The 15160-nt window shown below is 36.0% G+C and overlaps 1 protein-coding gene across 1 annotated transcript; it reads left to right on the top strand.

The window, feature by feature from the left end:
• Positions 1 to 9515: 9515 nt before the first annotated feature.
• On the top strand, positions 9516 to 14560 carry LOC147557455 (dihydroceramide fatty acyl 2-hydroxylase FAH1-like). The gene is made up of 8 exons (XM_086658305.1): positions 9516 to 9623; positions 9667 to 10106; positions 11231 to 11299; positions 11701 to 11793; positions 12675 to 12871; positions 12995 to 13100; positions 13626 to 13772; positions 14207 to 14560. Exons 3-8 carry the CDS (start codon positions 11249 to 11251, stop codon positions 14318 to 14320), a joined length of 708 nt encoding a protein of 235 aa, XP_086514431.1. The 5' UTR covers positions 9516 to 9623; positions 9667 to 10106; positions 11231 to 11248; the 3' UTR covers positions 14321 to 14560.
• The last annotated feature ends 600 nt before the right edge of the window (positions 14561 to 15160 follow it).

The following is a 15160-nucleotide window of genomic DNA, read 5'->3' as shown; positions in this document are numbered from 1 at the left end:
CCGCTCTATGACCCTACCCATGACACTTGTAACAAGTTCCTTGGAAAACCCTCGGTCTCCCCCAGTTGCCATTCAGTGGTTTCGGTTGTCCACCGGTTGCTACCAGTGCTTTATCATCTCGGTCTGTACGAGGCCTCTTGCTATCATGCTGCCCATAATAGCGGTCTATTCGATTATTACCAGCATTCTTGTTATTTCCACTCAATTTTTGATTATGTCCCATTTCTCTCTTGGCACTCATCTGCTTCTTAATCTCTTGAATGTAGTCATCTTGTGCCTTAGCACATGTCACCACTTTCTGGTAAGTGTCAAAACTAGGTTGCCCAATGATTTATCTCACAATGTTAGGGAGCAACCCATTCACAAATCTTTTAATCTTATCTTGTTCAGTAGGGATCAAGTGAGTTGCAAACAATGACAGTCTATGAAATTCCTGCTCATATTCTAAGATTGTTTGATTCTCTCCCTGCCTCAAATTTTGGAGCTCTCTCGATACTTTCTGTTGTGTTGAACATGGAAAGTAATTTGCCTTGAATGAATCCTTAAACTGTGTCCATGTCATAGTCATAGGATCTACTAATCGAGCCTCTGTAGCCGACAATGAAGCTGCGTTTCCTTCCAACTGAAAGACTGCCATTCTCTGCTTATAAACCTCTGAGCACTCGAGATTCTGCAAGATTTTATCCATCTTCTGACACCATCCATGTGCTTCTATAGGTCCCACAGTTCCATTAAATACTGGTGGCCCCATCTTCTTGAAATGGTGATAATGTTGCACCCAAGTCATCTTAGTCGGTGGTCTCTGATTCACCACAGGACCTCCTGTTTCCCGTGTTAGAACCTGAACCCGATCTCGTTCCCGCATTTTAGCCTCCGTCACAATGTTAATCAAATCTTGCAATACAGTTGCGTCAATGGTCACCGTTGCCCCTCCATTCGGATTTTGAACTGGAGTTGCACTAATCTCAGCTTGCGCCGTTGTACCCACAGTTCCTGTTGATCCTCTTTCCTCGGCAAAGACTCCTCGACCTATCGCCCTGCCTGCCCCCTGCCTACACCTCGGCATGTACCTCGGCCTCGGATGCGAGCACTACGACGTCCCCTACCAATAGCTCCATCTCCGTCCATGAATCTAATGAAGAGAAGAATAAGGAGATAAACTAAATTAATGTCACACACAACACTCAAGAAAAGAACAAAGCGCCACTGCTGCTTCTAACTGTCTAACAACCCTAGACACAATTCTTAGGATTTATGAACCTAGAGCTCTGATACCACTTTGTAACACCCCAAATCCAGATTTCCACGTCGGCCGCTATGAAAACCTAAACTTAAAGTATTTCTCCACAGAACAGTAAACATATACGATATACTCATCAAAGAGACGAAAAACATCGAACATGAAGCTAAAAAACGTAACAATAAATCAACTAATGAAACTTTACCCAGCTTCACAAAACTCTCATGATGTCTCTAAATCATCGACACAAATGACAGACAAGATCAAATAAAAGCAACAACAAGTGTTTAGGAGATACAACTCCAAATAACTACCTAAAATAAGAAAGAAGACCACTAAAGAAACTCCTCCAAGGCTAACTATGACTCGAGCAGGTGACACTTCCCGGTTTCCTTGTCCTGAAAAATAGAAGGTTGGGTCAGACCCCAACAAGTAAATTTCGAAACCTCTAAAACCTTAATAGACAGTTTCAAGAACTACCAAGATAAAATAGGAAACTCCAAAGCATATAAAGGTTCCAAAATTAGTATCCGAGTTGCGGCCGTTAAAATAAAATAAGCCACATATGTAACCGACAACCAAAGCGATATGACAAGTTGGTGTCCACGTTGAATAAGAGTATGGTCCACAAGGTTACCCTTGTGTTAGCGCCGACCGAATAGGCAACTCCAAAGCATATAAAGGTTTCAAAATTAGTATCCCAAGCAAATTAAGCCCCAAGTGAAGAACAACAAAGAAAAGAATCACCAAGCTCCAAACTCCAAGCCCTTCTTCTTCTAAATTTTCTCTCACTAGAAAGCCACTACCCCTCTCAAACTCTTTAACTCACGGTTGAAGGGGCAAAAAGGAAAGAATAGAAAGTGTGGGCAGTAGGGTTATTAAAGGGGCATTTTGGTACTGATGCTAAGGGCACCTCAAAATTTTATTTGGGGGCTCTACAAATAATTCCCCAAATTATCTTAAACTTAACCTGTTATCAACCCTAATATTTTGATAACTTATAGTTAATAGAAAATGGTTTAGGCTTTGTTTGTTATTATGATAATTTTTTTAATCCAAAGATCCATTTTCACTTATTAGATCACTCAACGCTACGAGAGATCCATTTTGTTTCAAAGAAGAGGATGAAGCGCTTCATGGTCCTGAAGTACCATTCTTGAGTGCTAGTAGCACTTTGTCATAGTTAACACAATGTATTAGATCTAATATTTCTTTTGCAGTAAATCTTTTAGCCAGGTATAGTTCAACATTGACCGAGAGACATTGGTCAGGTGTAAAATACATTCTTCGTTATCTAAGAAAGAACGATATATATGAGATTGTTTTATTCAGAGAACTCATCTGGAAATGCACAAGTTGAAGGATGTACAGATGCATGATATCTCTCTGATCCGCATAAAGGCATCTCAGTGACTAGATATATTTTCAAAAGTAGTGGCACTACCTTCTCTTGGTGGTCAAGTAAACAAAATATGCCGATAACGTCTTCAAACCACTCAAAAATTATTGCTCTCCACGAATCCACTAGAGAATCTGTATGATTAAGATCAGTTGTAAATCATATAAGAAGTTCATGTGATCTCCCTCAGACCACAAACTAACCTACAATCATATGTGAAGATAATTAGTCTTGCAATGCTTAGATAAAAGAAGGATATATTAAAGATGGTAGAACTAAGCATATCTGAGCAAAATTATTCTACTATCATAATCTTCAGTAGAGTCACGAAATTGATATCTTGAAGATACAATCATTGGAGAATTATGTCAATCTATGTACTAAATCTTTAGCTACTACAACTTTCAGAAAATTAGGATGTTGGATTGGAATGCAACAAATACAATCTAACTGTTAATAAGTAATGAAATTTTATAAGTATCGTTAGTAACTATAGTAGGCATCTATGCAAGTGAATGTTGTTAGATTTGAATGATGTAGCTGAGTGTCACTGAAGTTTTTACACTAGAAAATGGCGATTTGATCTCCATTTATGTTTCTCTAATACAATGCCATTTCGTAGACATATATTCAGTTATACTATATGAAATGTCTTACTATCAAAAGAATAAAATTCCATTGCTTCGATAAAATTACTAGTTTAATATATCATCTTCCATAAGTAAGAAGCATGTGAGATCCCAGATGAGAACTACTTGTTATTGTTGATCCAAGTGTTTTAAGTATGCATGCTTCTTTTAAATCTGCTCCGTGAAATAACTATTTACTTCCTCGTCTTGTTCTTCTTTTTTCTTTTTTTTCCCTAAGATTCATACTTAAGTAGCACCCAATGTTTGCTTTCGTAGCAGACTTCATAACTTTCTGTCTAGGGCTTGAGCAATATCTAACATTTGAAATCTAGAATATAGGTAGTTTAGGTTCCATTTTATCTCATGCTCTTTTTTTACAATTACATGTTTAATGAAGCTTGTAAGTAGATGTACCTCAACTAGAAAAAAGGCTTGTCGTGTACGTGGTAGTACAAAATTATTGATGTGCGGGGTATCTTGTTTTGATGTAAGAAAGTCTTGTGCACCTAGCACCCCATAACTTAGAGGACAATTGGGGGTATATTGTTTCCATCAATATTTTCCATCAAACTCATCAAATATGAAAATTTCATTATTGCTTTTCGACGTTGAAGATTCTGAGTAGACAGTTTTGTGAACTTTCGTATTGATCATGTCTAGTTATGTTTCCATGATCCAGTCTAGTTTATGTTTCCATAGACAAAATTGATGAACTAAAAATTGCAGATTACCTGCTAATGGTTCCATCTTAATGCAGTTAGATATATGATTTTAGTAGTTGCTATTCCAGGACACAATAGCTGAATACATTTAGGTAGCTGAGGGGATAAACATGTGAGTTCTTGATGTTGATTGAAATCTTTCTAAGGTATTCTTGATATAAAAAGATCTTTTGTATTTTCATGTACAATTTATTTTTATTCTCAAGTTAAAGAGTTCCAAGATACATAGATATCATATGGTGCAAGTTTTGTTATGTTTTAGAGTTTCTTTTTGTGTTCTCATAAAACATTAATTTAGTGTGATGTTGAGTTAAGTTATATTGCTTATGTTTCCCTTAACATGTTTACATTAATGCTCTTGCTCAGAGCACCGAAGATCTCCTCTAACGATGTCCAGGTAATTCAATAAGTATCTCTTTTCTCATTGCGTTGTATTTTTCTACCTTAACTAGACAAGATCAATATGGAAGTGTACAAAACTATAGTCCAAGTGTTTGGTTTACAATCTCAGAACTTGATATACTTCTCTGAGGATAAATATTCTCAGTATAGTACTACTTTTACCTATAAAAGAATTTTGATTCAACATTATACTGCTACCAGATTATTCAAATGCTAAAAGAGAGAGTGGGACAAGATGAACAAACATATGTGAATGATTAATTATAAGTTTTTCTTATCACATCGCACTTAATGTTTCCCACTAATATCTTAATTCTTGGTTGATCATATCTTAACTTTTTCATTGTGGTTGCCCTTTTATTTGAGTGTTTAAATTATTTATATGGTGGTGTTAACTTCAGATTCGTATTTGAATCAGGTGGTAAATATATTTGGAAAACAATACAAAGTAAGTTCGTCAAAGAGCGTCTCAACTTCTTTACAACATTTGGAACACGTTTATTTTGCATACAATATACTGTTTTTTAATGTTTAGACTCTCACGATGGAAGGATTACAGTGAAGTATTAATGAATGAATCAATATGATGCAATTTTGTAATCTATTAGTTTGAACGAAGTTATTTAATAAATTCAAGGCTACTGATTATAATTCAATGATATTTATATTAAGGAACATATTTGTTGCAACCTTTTTACTACGTCTATATTATAGTTGAAACAATTGATACGACGGGCTTTTTTCTACACCCACCGTGTAAGTAAAACATAATACAAATTCTTTGGTATGCCTAAACTGTAATTGAAAAGGAAATTAATATGGATACTTTGATGCGGGAATGTCGTAACAAAACGCATTAGCTACATAATTTTGCTACAACCTTGTCATAAGTAAAAAGAACCAACGGTCATATTTTGTAAAAATAATTTCACCCTTTGTTATGGACTTTGGTGTAACAAAAAGCTATCCATTAGTTATGAATCTAGAGCTGTAGCAAATAGTTCGTAACAAATACTATTTGTTACGGGACTTTCAACTACGGACAATGGCCCATAACAAAAGCTCATTGTTATGGATTTTTACATATTTGTTATGGTTTGTGACTGTAGCAAAAAGCGATATGTTGCGTAGTGAGTTGATATAATCAGGAGGATATCTTCATCAAGGGAGAATTTTATCAAGAGAGTCAATGTTACTGGACTTCTACGTGTTGTACTCGTTTTCCCTTCATTTATATTTACTCCCCAGGGATTTATTGACATTGTTTTAGCGAGAGAGCTTATGCGTGTCCAACACTACTCTAAGTCTTTAAGGATCGTATTCTTTTTCCTTCAACCAAGTTTTTCCCTCTGGATTTTTGACAATGTTTTTAATAAGACAATTATCTTAGAACAGTGGACATCCAAAGAGGAGTGTTATAATGGACCACCATTCCATATGGTTGTCCACCGATAACTACAACTGATGCATGCATATACTTAAAGATGAGAAATAACCATCTATGTAAAGGAAAGTTAATACGAGTTTAATTTATAGAAATATATACACCATATTATACTTAAAGATGAGAAATCATGCATTAGTTAATTCTTTGTATCTTAAACAACATATTATACACCAAACATTTCAAATTTATAGAAATATATACCCTCGTATTCTATTGCAATTGATCAGATGGCCAATCATGATCCAAAGTGTGTAAAGTCTTGCTTAGGCCACCAATTTTAAGGGCCTCCCCAATCAGAACTTAATCAAGAAATCGGGTTGGGGGCTTAAAGGATTGGACTAGGTGAACCCCGTAACTTGTTTCTACATTCTCTTTCATATATGCGGCCCCTAATTTTAACAATATAAACCAATCCTAATATTTTTTTCATAAGCCTTTCATTAAAACACAAATAAGTCCTACAAGAAGTAATCAATACAATATATGGACTACAAAAGATTAACTTTAAAAGGTGTAAACAACTAGTTTCCTGGTTACAAAACATTAAAGGTTGTGGACAGAGAATGTGCCATGTCGTTGCACCCACGTCGACAGTAGTGAATAGACGCGTTGTATGTGAAGAGACGACTAAGTAGCAGTGCGATATCATCCTGGAGTCTCCAAGGGATTGAATCTGAATTGTCGGAAACAAATGCAACGATAGATAGTGAATCCCCACTCGAGTATTAGTTCCTCGTCCGTAGCTCGTCTGCTAGTTGTGTTCTGAGTAGAAACCTCATGGCCTCACTGTGGAGAGTTGATTTTGGAGCAAACCGTTTTTGCTTAGAGACTAAAATGTCGTCGATGTTCGATCTCACCACCGCAGCAGCTGAGGCCCCTAACTGTGTAAAGGCCCCATTTGTGTTTATCTTGATCTTTCCCAATAGAGGAGGAGTCCATACATATTCCTGCATCATGATAAAGTTAGTGGGTGTAGAAGAGTTAGGAGAAACTAACCTTTGATGGGTTGATGCTCGGCGATTGATCTCTCGAATATCGATCGGGACCCTTGACAAAATTAAGTTATTTCTGGCCTTCCACCAGTACTATATTAGATAAGTCTACTCTAACCATATCTCATTTTTGTTGTTCTTTTGAATGAGTAGATATTGTATTGTAGTCACAGGATCTGTGTGAATGCTTTTTTTGAGTTCTGTGTGTCTTAAAGAGATAAGTTCTTGGAATTTGATGCAGTCTCCAAATAGGTGGGATATTGTTTTTACTTTCGAGTGGCAAATAGCACAAATTTGGTTGATGTTTTGAACCCTTGATCCGATATTGCCAAGGACCGCAATACCATTATGGAGTAATATCCATATGAAGAGTTGTATTTTTGGATCCATTGTGTTCTTAAACCAAAGTTTCATCCAAAGGAAATCAGATATAGTTTGGTTGAGAGTAGGTCTCGGTTTAACAGTAAAGTAATAAGATTTGGATGTAAACTTACCTGATTCGGTAATACTCCAGGTGAGTTTATCCTGCATAGTTATAAGCGGGACATTGATCTCTGAGATAACTGGTATAGTTGGCTCATCAAAATATTGTTGCATCAGATTGTAGTTCAAGTTGTTTGTTGCTGCATCAATTAAATCTGTAACCCTTTGAACATGTCTAGGAAGTTGTATTACTGTAGTCTGGATACGATTTGGTAAGGAGGGGATCCATGGGTCAGAGAGAATGTCAATTTTGATACCATTGTTGACCGACCAGAAAATATGTTGTTGTAATTCGGTACGAACCTTAATTAAGGACCTCCAAAGAGAAGTAGAAGGGAAACCAATTCCTAATAAAGTGGGTTACAATTAATAAATTAGGTTAGGAACTTATAAGACATTACCCTAACAAACTTTAATCCTAGTTAATTTTCTGAATAGTCACTTTCTCTCATGTTTTGTACCTCTTAGTCTACATCACTCTATTTCTCTCTACACACTACTCATGTATGTGTATATCTCTCTCTCTCTCTCTCTCTATCTCTATTCTCTTTGCACAATTATACGCATATATAGATAGTCACACGTCTATTTTTTTTTATTGGACTCCAAAAGTCAATAAATTTGGATGACATTAATACATCGTGAATATAATATGCATTACATTAGGGTGAGCACTATAACCACCACATTAAGACATTTTGGGCCTAAAGGCTATATAAAGACCCTTAGAGCCATTATAAGGGGCCTCAAAGCCCATCCATTCCCAGATGTACTTTATTTATTGCCTAAATTACATAGATAAATCTTGGTGATAAACTGCTTTCACCGAGACTCGATCCCGAGACCTCATGGGCTTAAGAGGGATGCCCAACCACTACACCAAAGGGTGGTGGACGTAATACGTATATGTCGAATAAGAATGCTAATAAAATGTTTTAAAATTGAGCGAAATTTGACCAAAATCGACTTGAATGGTCAAATTTCGTGTCACAGAGTTACTGAGTTAGAGAAAGAAAAATGGGACGAGATTTGTTGTCCACATTAGATTTTTGATAGGTTGTCTTATTTTATTTAGACATCCAACCATTTCTTTTATTCGATAATTCGAATTTCTATCTCCTTTCGACAACCCCTTTTTTATCTGTATAAGAACAAATGTTGATTATCTTAGCTACGATAAAAAAAAAAGCTTTCTCAATTTGTGTATAAATACAAAATAACTATCCAAAAATATCATCAATAATTTCCCAAAAATTTCAGCAAAAAATTTCTTGACATTAGCAACCTAATTTAGTGAACTTTTTTCACAAATGTTAGTGTCATTCAAAATTAGTTACGCATTTAAATTGAAACTTCATTTTATTGTAGGCGCGACGGTACCTAGGATACTTATAAAATATAGGACCACATTTTTTTGGCGTTGGGCCACTATAAATTCAAGGCATGCCTGATTGATCATCGCAAATATACGAAAATTCATTAATTATTCTTCCTTTTTCAACATCTTCTGTTATTGTTATGGTACACCTTTCATTGTCTTCTTTTTTTTGTTGTTTTTCTATGGGTTATTTCCCAAATAGCCCCTAACTTTGTGACCAGCTTCCTGCCTAGCCCCTAACTTTATCAAATATTTCCATATGGTCCATTTTTTCAGTTACAGTTAGCACACTGTTAATTAGTCATCACCTTCTCTCCTCCATCTCATCTACTCGCCACCTCATCATCTTCACCGGCGAAGGTCACCGACTAATTTTTCGGCCGGCGACCTTCAAATATTTTAAAAAAAGTTATTTTATAATTCTTCAAGAACAGACCAGATCTAGGTCTTTTTTTTAGAAAAAAATTGTTTTTTGACAGAGAGAGAGGAGAGAGAAAATATTTTTTTTAATGTTTGAAGGTCGCCGACCAGAAAATTTACCGACCGGCGACCCTCGCCAGTGAAGACGATGAGGTGGCGAGAAGATGATGTAGCAGAGAGAGAAGATGAGATGGAGGAGAGAAGGTGATGACTAGTTAACGGTGTGCTAACTATAATTGAAAAAAGGGACCATATGAAAATATTTAATAAAGTTAGGGGCTAGGCAGGAAGCTGGTCACAAAGTTAGGGGCTATTTCGAAAATAACCCTTTTTTTTATTTTTTATTTCGTTGTCTTCTATTCTATATATATTTTATAACTCTTTCATTAAGACACTATTAGTGAGAGTACAATAGCAATAATAGTTTTTCAATCTTTCCTCCTCTCTATTTGTTATTAATTTGAACAGGTGTAAGTTTGTTGGAAAATCAATAAAATACAAATTGACTCTAGTTTTTTTTTTTTTTTTGTTGTTGAACTACAAATTGATTCTAGTTGGAAAATCCAACAGTCCCACAACAGTGAGAGTGTGAGACTGATGTTTGGATGGGATAGAGATAAAGTGAGAGCGAGAGAGATCTCATCAAGAAAAAAAAAAATGAGAGTGAGAGAGAGATATGCCTAGCTGGAAACCAACGTGACAATACAACCTGGGTCTGTAACTTGGTGTTGTTAAATTCAATCCACAGGTTATATCTTTAATTAGGGGCATTTTTCTGGTTTTAGCTCTGAAACCAGAAAAGATACCCATCACTCCAATTCCACTTCTCTCTCTCTCTCTCTCTCTCTCTTATCATTCGCAAAACCGATTGAAAGGTCCCCCAAGAGAAAAGGAGAGATATCATCACTCAGAGGGTTGGCTTTCGCGTGTTTCTTTTAGGGTTTGCAAGATCCTAGAAAGAACTCTCAGATCTGGTCGAAATTATTCTCCTCAGGTTTATTTTTCTTAATTTATATTTTCATATCCACTTTTCAAGTAATGTTGTTTCATTTTTGCTTTTAATTCCGATCTCTAATTAAAATGTTTAATTTGATTGTGGCATTGTTGTTTAGGTGGTTTTTATTGTACAATTTTGTGAATAATGTTGGAAATGATTGTGAGTTTGTGGTTGCATTAAGTTGATTCAGATGAATTTGTAATTGAGGAGATAATGTTCTTGAAATTAGATGCTAATTGTTAAAAAGGGAGAAAAGATTCCAAGAACTTTGATGCAATAGAAGTTATTTACTGTGTTTCATGAAAGGAAAAGTGACCAACAGAAGAATGAATTTGTGATGTAACAATGTGTTTAGAGAACAGGGAAATATTTCAAAAAGATTGGGCTGCTCATTTTACTTTCGGGCATTCATGTAGTAAACTTCTGATCATGACACATTTATGCGTGAGAACTTCGTAGTTTAGGTTCCAAGCTAAGCACTTGAAGACTAAGACAGTTAGTGAGAACTCGAGTTTTTGATTGAGGACTCTTTTAAATAGTCATTAGGTGATTCAAACAAAACAGTTTTTCCCAATAATTTTGTTTTTCTTATTAAAGATTTAGATTTGTGAGGGAACAATTTAGAGGTGAAGGAATCATGCGTCATCATCAGAAAAGAAGAGGACTTGCTATAGAAGGAATACCCACAAATCGCACTTTGTATATGATGTATTAGGCGTGAGGCGAGGCGCTTCCGTTTCATCCCAGCTTGCCTAGGCGAGCGCCTCACAAAAATCAAAAACAGTATCTTTTCTTTCTTACATTACCGTAACCAACTACTCAATTCTTCTAGTGTCACACCTGATACTTAAGTTCCTCGAATGTGTGTGTGCCCGCGCATGTTTTTCTGTTTTTTTCTATTTAGGTTCTGGTATACAACCTGGCATGGATTCTGTACTAATTTTAGTTATCTAGTATCTTTTGTTCCACCTCTTGTGTATGTATGCGAGCTCTCACAGTTTAAGAGGCAGAGGATGATATACGTTATGTCATAACAGTTTGTGCATTTCAATGTGTTTCCAGAACATATTAACTGGTAGTTCATTTATTGTCTTAACATATTGTCGTTTAAATGTCTATAGAGAACATAAGGTGCTAAGATGGTGGCTCAGGGCTTTACAGTGGATTTGACTAAACCTCTTGTCTTCCAGGTTGTATTTGATTCCTATTTCTTTTATGTTCTTATCTTTTAATGGTGTTAAAAAGAGAGATAAAAAAAGCCTATTTCTGCCACTAGTCAAAGATAAAGAAAAGCTAATGTTAATTACTTAATTGGAGTGGTTCCTACATTTCGAATCTTGCTTCTCGGTTCATATTTGTATATTATTTTCTTGGACATCTTTCTTTGAAGTGCACCACATTTGTGTTTCATCACTCTGGACATTATCGATATCTTTGTTTACTTTCTCAAGGATTTACTGGTTCTGTTTGGCATCTCCATGTTTTAATCCCATCTGCTATGAAGTCACTAACTTTGACGTACTTTTGAAAATATAGTGGATCACCTAGAATTGTCTATTTATTTCTGTTTTAACATCTCCACTTCTTATAGGTTGGTTATCTTGGAGACACTTACCAGGAGTGGGTTCATCAGCCTATTGTTAGCAAGGAAGGGCCACGCTTCTTTGAAAGCGACTTCTGGGAGGTATTTTTAAGTGTGTGCATGAGCGTTCAGTGTCTCTATGCAGATGGATATGCGTTACATGTTCTAGATTTGGTCATAGTTTACCTTCCTTTTGCTAATCATAAGAGCATGCATTGACCTCTTTTCCCCATTTTTTGGGATCAAAAGATCTTAATCATACACTCTTTTCTTTCTTCCATGGGTTACTTGAGGATTGATCTATTGTTGGATCTCTTGAGGAGTTGCCCCTCCTTAACTACCCTATTTCTACTTGACTTGAGCTCATTCAGGTTTGAACTTTGAAAGGAAAGAATCTTGTAAGTAGAAGAAATAAGGTAATTAATCGAAGGACGAAAGGCCATGACAAATAGTACCCAAGTAGTTGACCTGTCAAACATGATAGCTGATAATTTCTCTGTTTGACAAAAGAACCTCAAATTTCTTGCAAGTGGATACTGAGTTACCTACAGCCGAGGAGAACGACCTGTCAAGCAAATAGCACATCACTTCAAACATAAAGACTAAAAACCCATGGGACCAGTAACTCCATTCATGGATGATTACGTTGAGTTGAATCTTCTCATCCTCACACAACTTAAAGTCCTAAAAGCTAAAACCTTGACCATATTTATAAAAGGAAGCTTATATAGTACTAAGCTTCCTGGCTATGTTAAATCATTAATTGTGCTATCATTGGATTAGAAATGTATATTCTTCTGACTTGTCAGGATGATATATACGGTGAGGAGGTTATTCGAACCAAATATCAACTCTTTGTATTGGCTTGTTTTTCTGCCAGATTTGTGCTCACAAAACCTTAACCATGCATCATTGTTTATATATCACTTTGATCTGTTGGATACATATGTTATATTTTTTACTGACGTTTGGCGTGGGAACAGATGTTGACTCGTACAGTTTGGTGGGTGATTCCACTAGTTTGGATGCCAGTTATTTCTTGGTTAGTGTGTTTATCTATTAAAATGGGGCATACACTTCCTGAGGCGGTTTCAATGGTAGCTGGAGGGATATTTATTTGGTCATTACTGGAATACACTTTGCACCGCTTCCTTTTCCACATTAACACCACGAGCTACTGGTTAGTTCAATATTTATTTATTTTCTGCGGGGAATGCTGTATTTAGTTTTTTTTTTCTTTCCTTTTCTACTTCATTTATAGTATTTAGCCATATTCACTAAAAATATTGAGAACGTGCCACAGGGGAAATACATTGCATTATCTTCTTCACGGCTGCCATCACAAGCATCCTATGGATGGATTACGTCTTGTTTTCCCTCCTGCTGCAACAGCTATTCTTTGTGTGCCTGTAAGTTTCTCCTCCTCCCTCTCTTGTCATGTCATAAAGAATAACGTGCTTTTTGAACTCCTTATGTCACTATTTACTAATAGGAACAACTGCAATGTTATTTGGGGTGAAAGGTGTGACGGGGCCGAGGAGTCTGAAATTAGAAGGCAGGGCGAGTTGAGTTCCCATTATATGTAAATATATAGTTACGGTACACCTTATATTGTAAAATGTGCCCATTTCATATGCATAATATAAAATATGATAAATTTGTAATTAGGTTTACAAATAAATGATATATTATTGTGTGTGTGTGACCATATACCAAAGTCTAGTTTCAAATAGGAGGTAACTCAGAAAGGCAAGGCGCCAAAATATAGAATGGATCTTTTGCAGAGGTGGTCCGGCAAGGGGCCGGTTTTATTCCTTGAGTAGAAGAACATTGTGAAACGAGACAATATATATTTAGGGTTTTACTAAAGTTTATCACTTGTATACATTTCCTGTATTGCGTCTGACTGATTTTGTTGTGATCTTTCGTGCTAGTGCTGGTACTTGGTTAGTCTCTTCTCAACTCCTACAACTACCCCTGCTTTATTTGGAGGCGTTTTGTTGGGCTATGTAATATATGACTGTACCCACTACTACTTGCACCATGGACAGCCAACTAAAGAAGTTACTCGAGATCTGAAGGTGAGAATTAAAAAAAATAAATAAATAGATTGTTTTACATATAAGCTATCCTTAAAAGTGTAACCTTGCAACATCGTAGGATGAGACGAAGAAAATGATGACTTTTCTCTCCGTTTGTGCTGGTTGACTGAAATGATAAGTTGCTTGTTTCTATTTCAACAATGACATGATTTAATGATCCCATCTGCAAAAACGTAGACTAGGAATAGCCTAAAACTGTAGGGTGGCTTCGATTGTATAAAAACTATTATCGTCTAAATGCTGATCTATAGTTCTATACGATGCTTTTAGGCCATCCTACTTTTACTGTTTTACAAGTAGAATAAGGGGTCTGCAGCATTTCTGCGTCTGCTAATCAAGAAGGAAAATAGTAAACAAATTCCAGTTTGTGTTGACTAAAGCAATTATTTTGTTTGGGTTTTGATTATTTGCAGAGATATCACTTAAATCATCACTTTAGAGTTCAGACGAAAGGATTCGGGATAACTTCATCACTGTGGGACAAGGTATTTGGAACAGTACCGAAGGGTGCCGAGAAGAGCAGATGAATAGGGTGGTTGTTTGTAGTAGTATTGGTTTTGGTTGTAATGTATCGATGAAAAGAGAAGCCAATTTTCTTGTTTCCAGTTAATTCCATCTATGTTCTTGTTACCATCCATTCTTTATTGTAAAATCATGACTTGGGTCCAAAATCATGTTGCTTGTACTATTATTATTTTAATCTTTGAAGGGTCAGAGTGTATCAGAGGACAGTTTAAAATTTTTGTACATTTTTTCAGGGAGAAAAAGCATTCTTTTTTTTTTGTTGAAACATGCTAGAAAACATTTTGGAGTTTTGCCCTGTATCCAACTTTCTGTTCTTGGTATTATTAAAAGGAGTTTGAGATGTCGCTTATGGCATGGTTATTGTGCTTTCTGGATGGATACCTTTCTATGCTTTGGTATATATGTTGCTCTTACAAGCAAGTAGATTCGAGTTGGGTAAAAAAGGTAAAGATTGAAAACCTAAAATATCACGGCGAGTTAACTAAACATATGGTCTGATTATTCTGTGGGTGGTGCGTCAAAAAGCAATAAGTTGATCATTAATTGGTTGGTGGTCGAATATGAAGGGGCCAAAGGTGCAAGATGAGGTACATGCTAGAATGGCCTTGGGTGTTCATGCATGTTATAGGTGCAAGATGAGTTTCATAGGACAAGACGGAATAGAAGATACAAGTTAAGAGTTAAAGAAATGGGCACAAACCGGAGAAAAAAAATATTGCATTAAGGAGAAATCAAGAAAGAAATGAGAGACGAATTATGAATTTGTTCCATATATATGTTAGAAGAATTGCGAGTGCAGCGGAGCGATTTTCTGTTCTGGTGGAGATTTAAATTTTTTGAGG

The sequence above is a fragment of the Eschscholzia californica genome, unplaced genomic scaffold (genome assembly GCF_041429995.1).
Source record: "Eschscholzia californica isolate CP2 unplaced genomic scaffold, dmEscCali1.0.p SCAF_2, whole genome shotgun sequence".
Lineage (NCBI taxonomy): Eukaryota > Viridiplantae > Streptophyta > Magnoliopsida > Ranunculales > Papaveraceae > Eschscholzia > Eschscholzia californica.
Note: the sequence above shows the minus strand (reverse complement) of the source record. Positions and strands in the feature narration are given on the sequence as shown.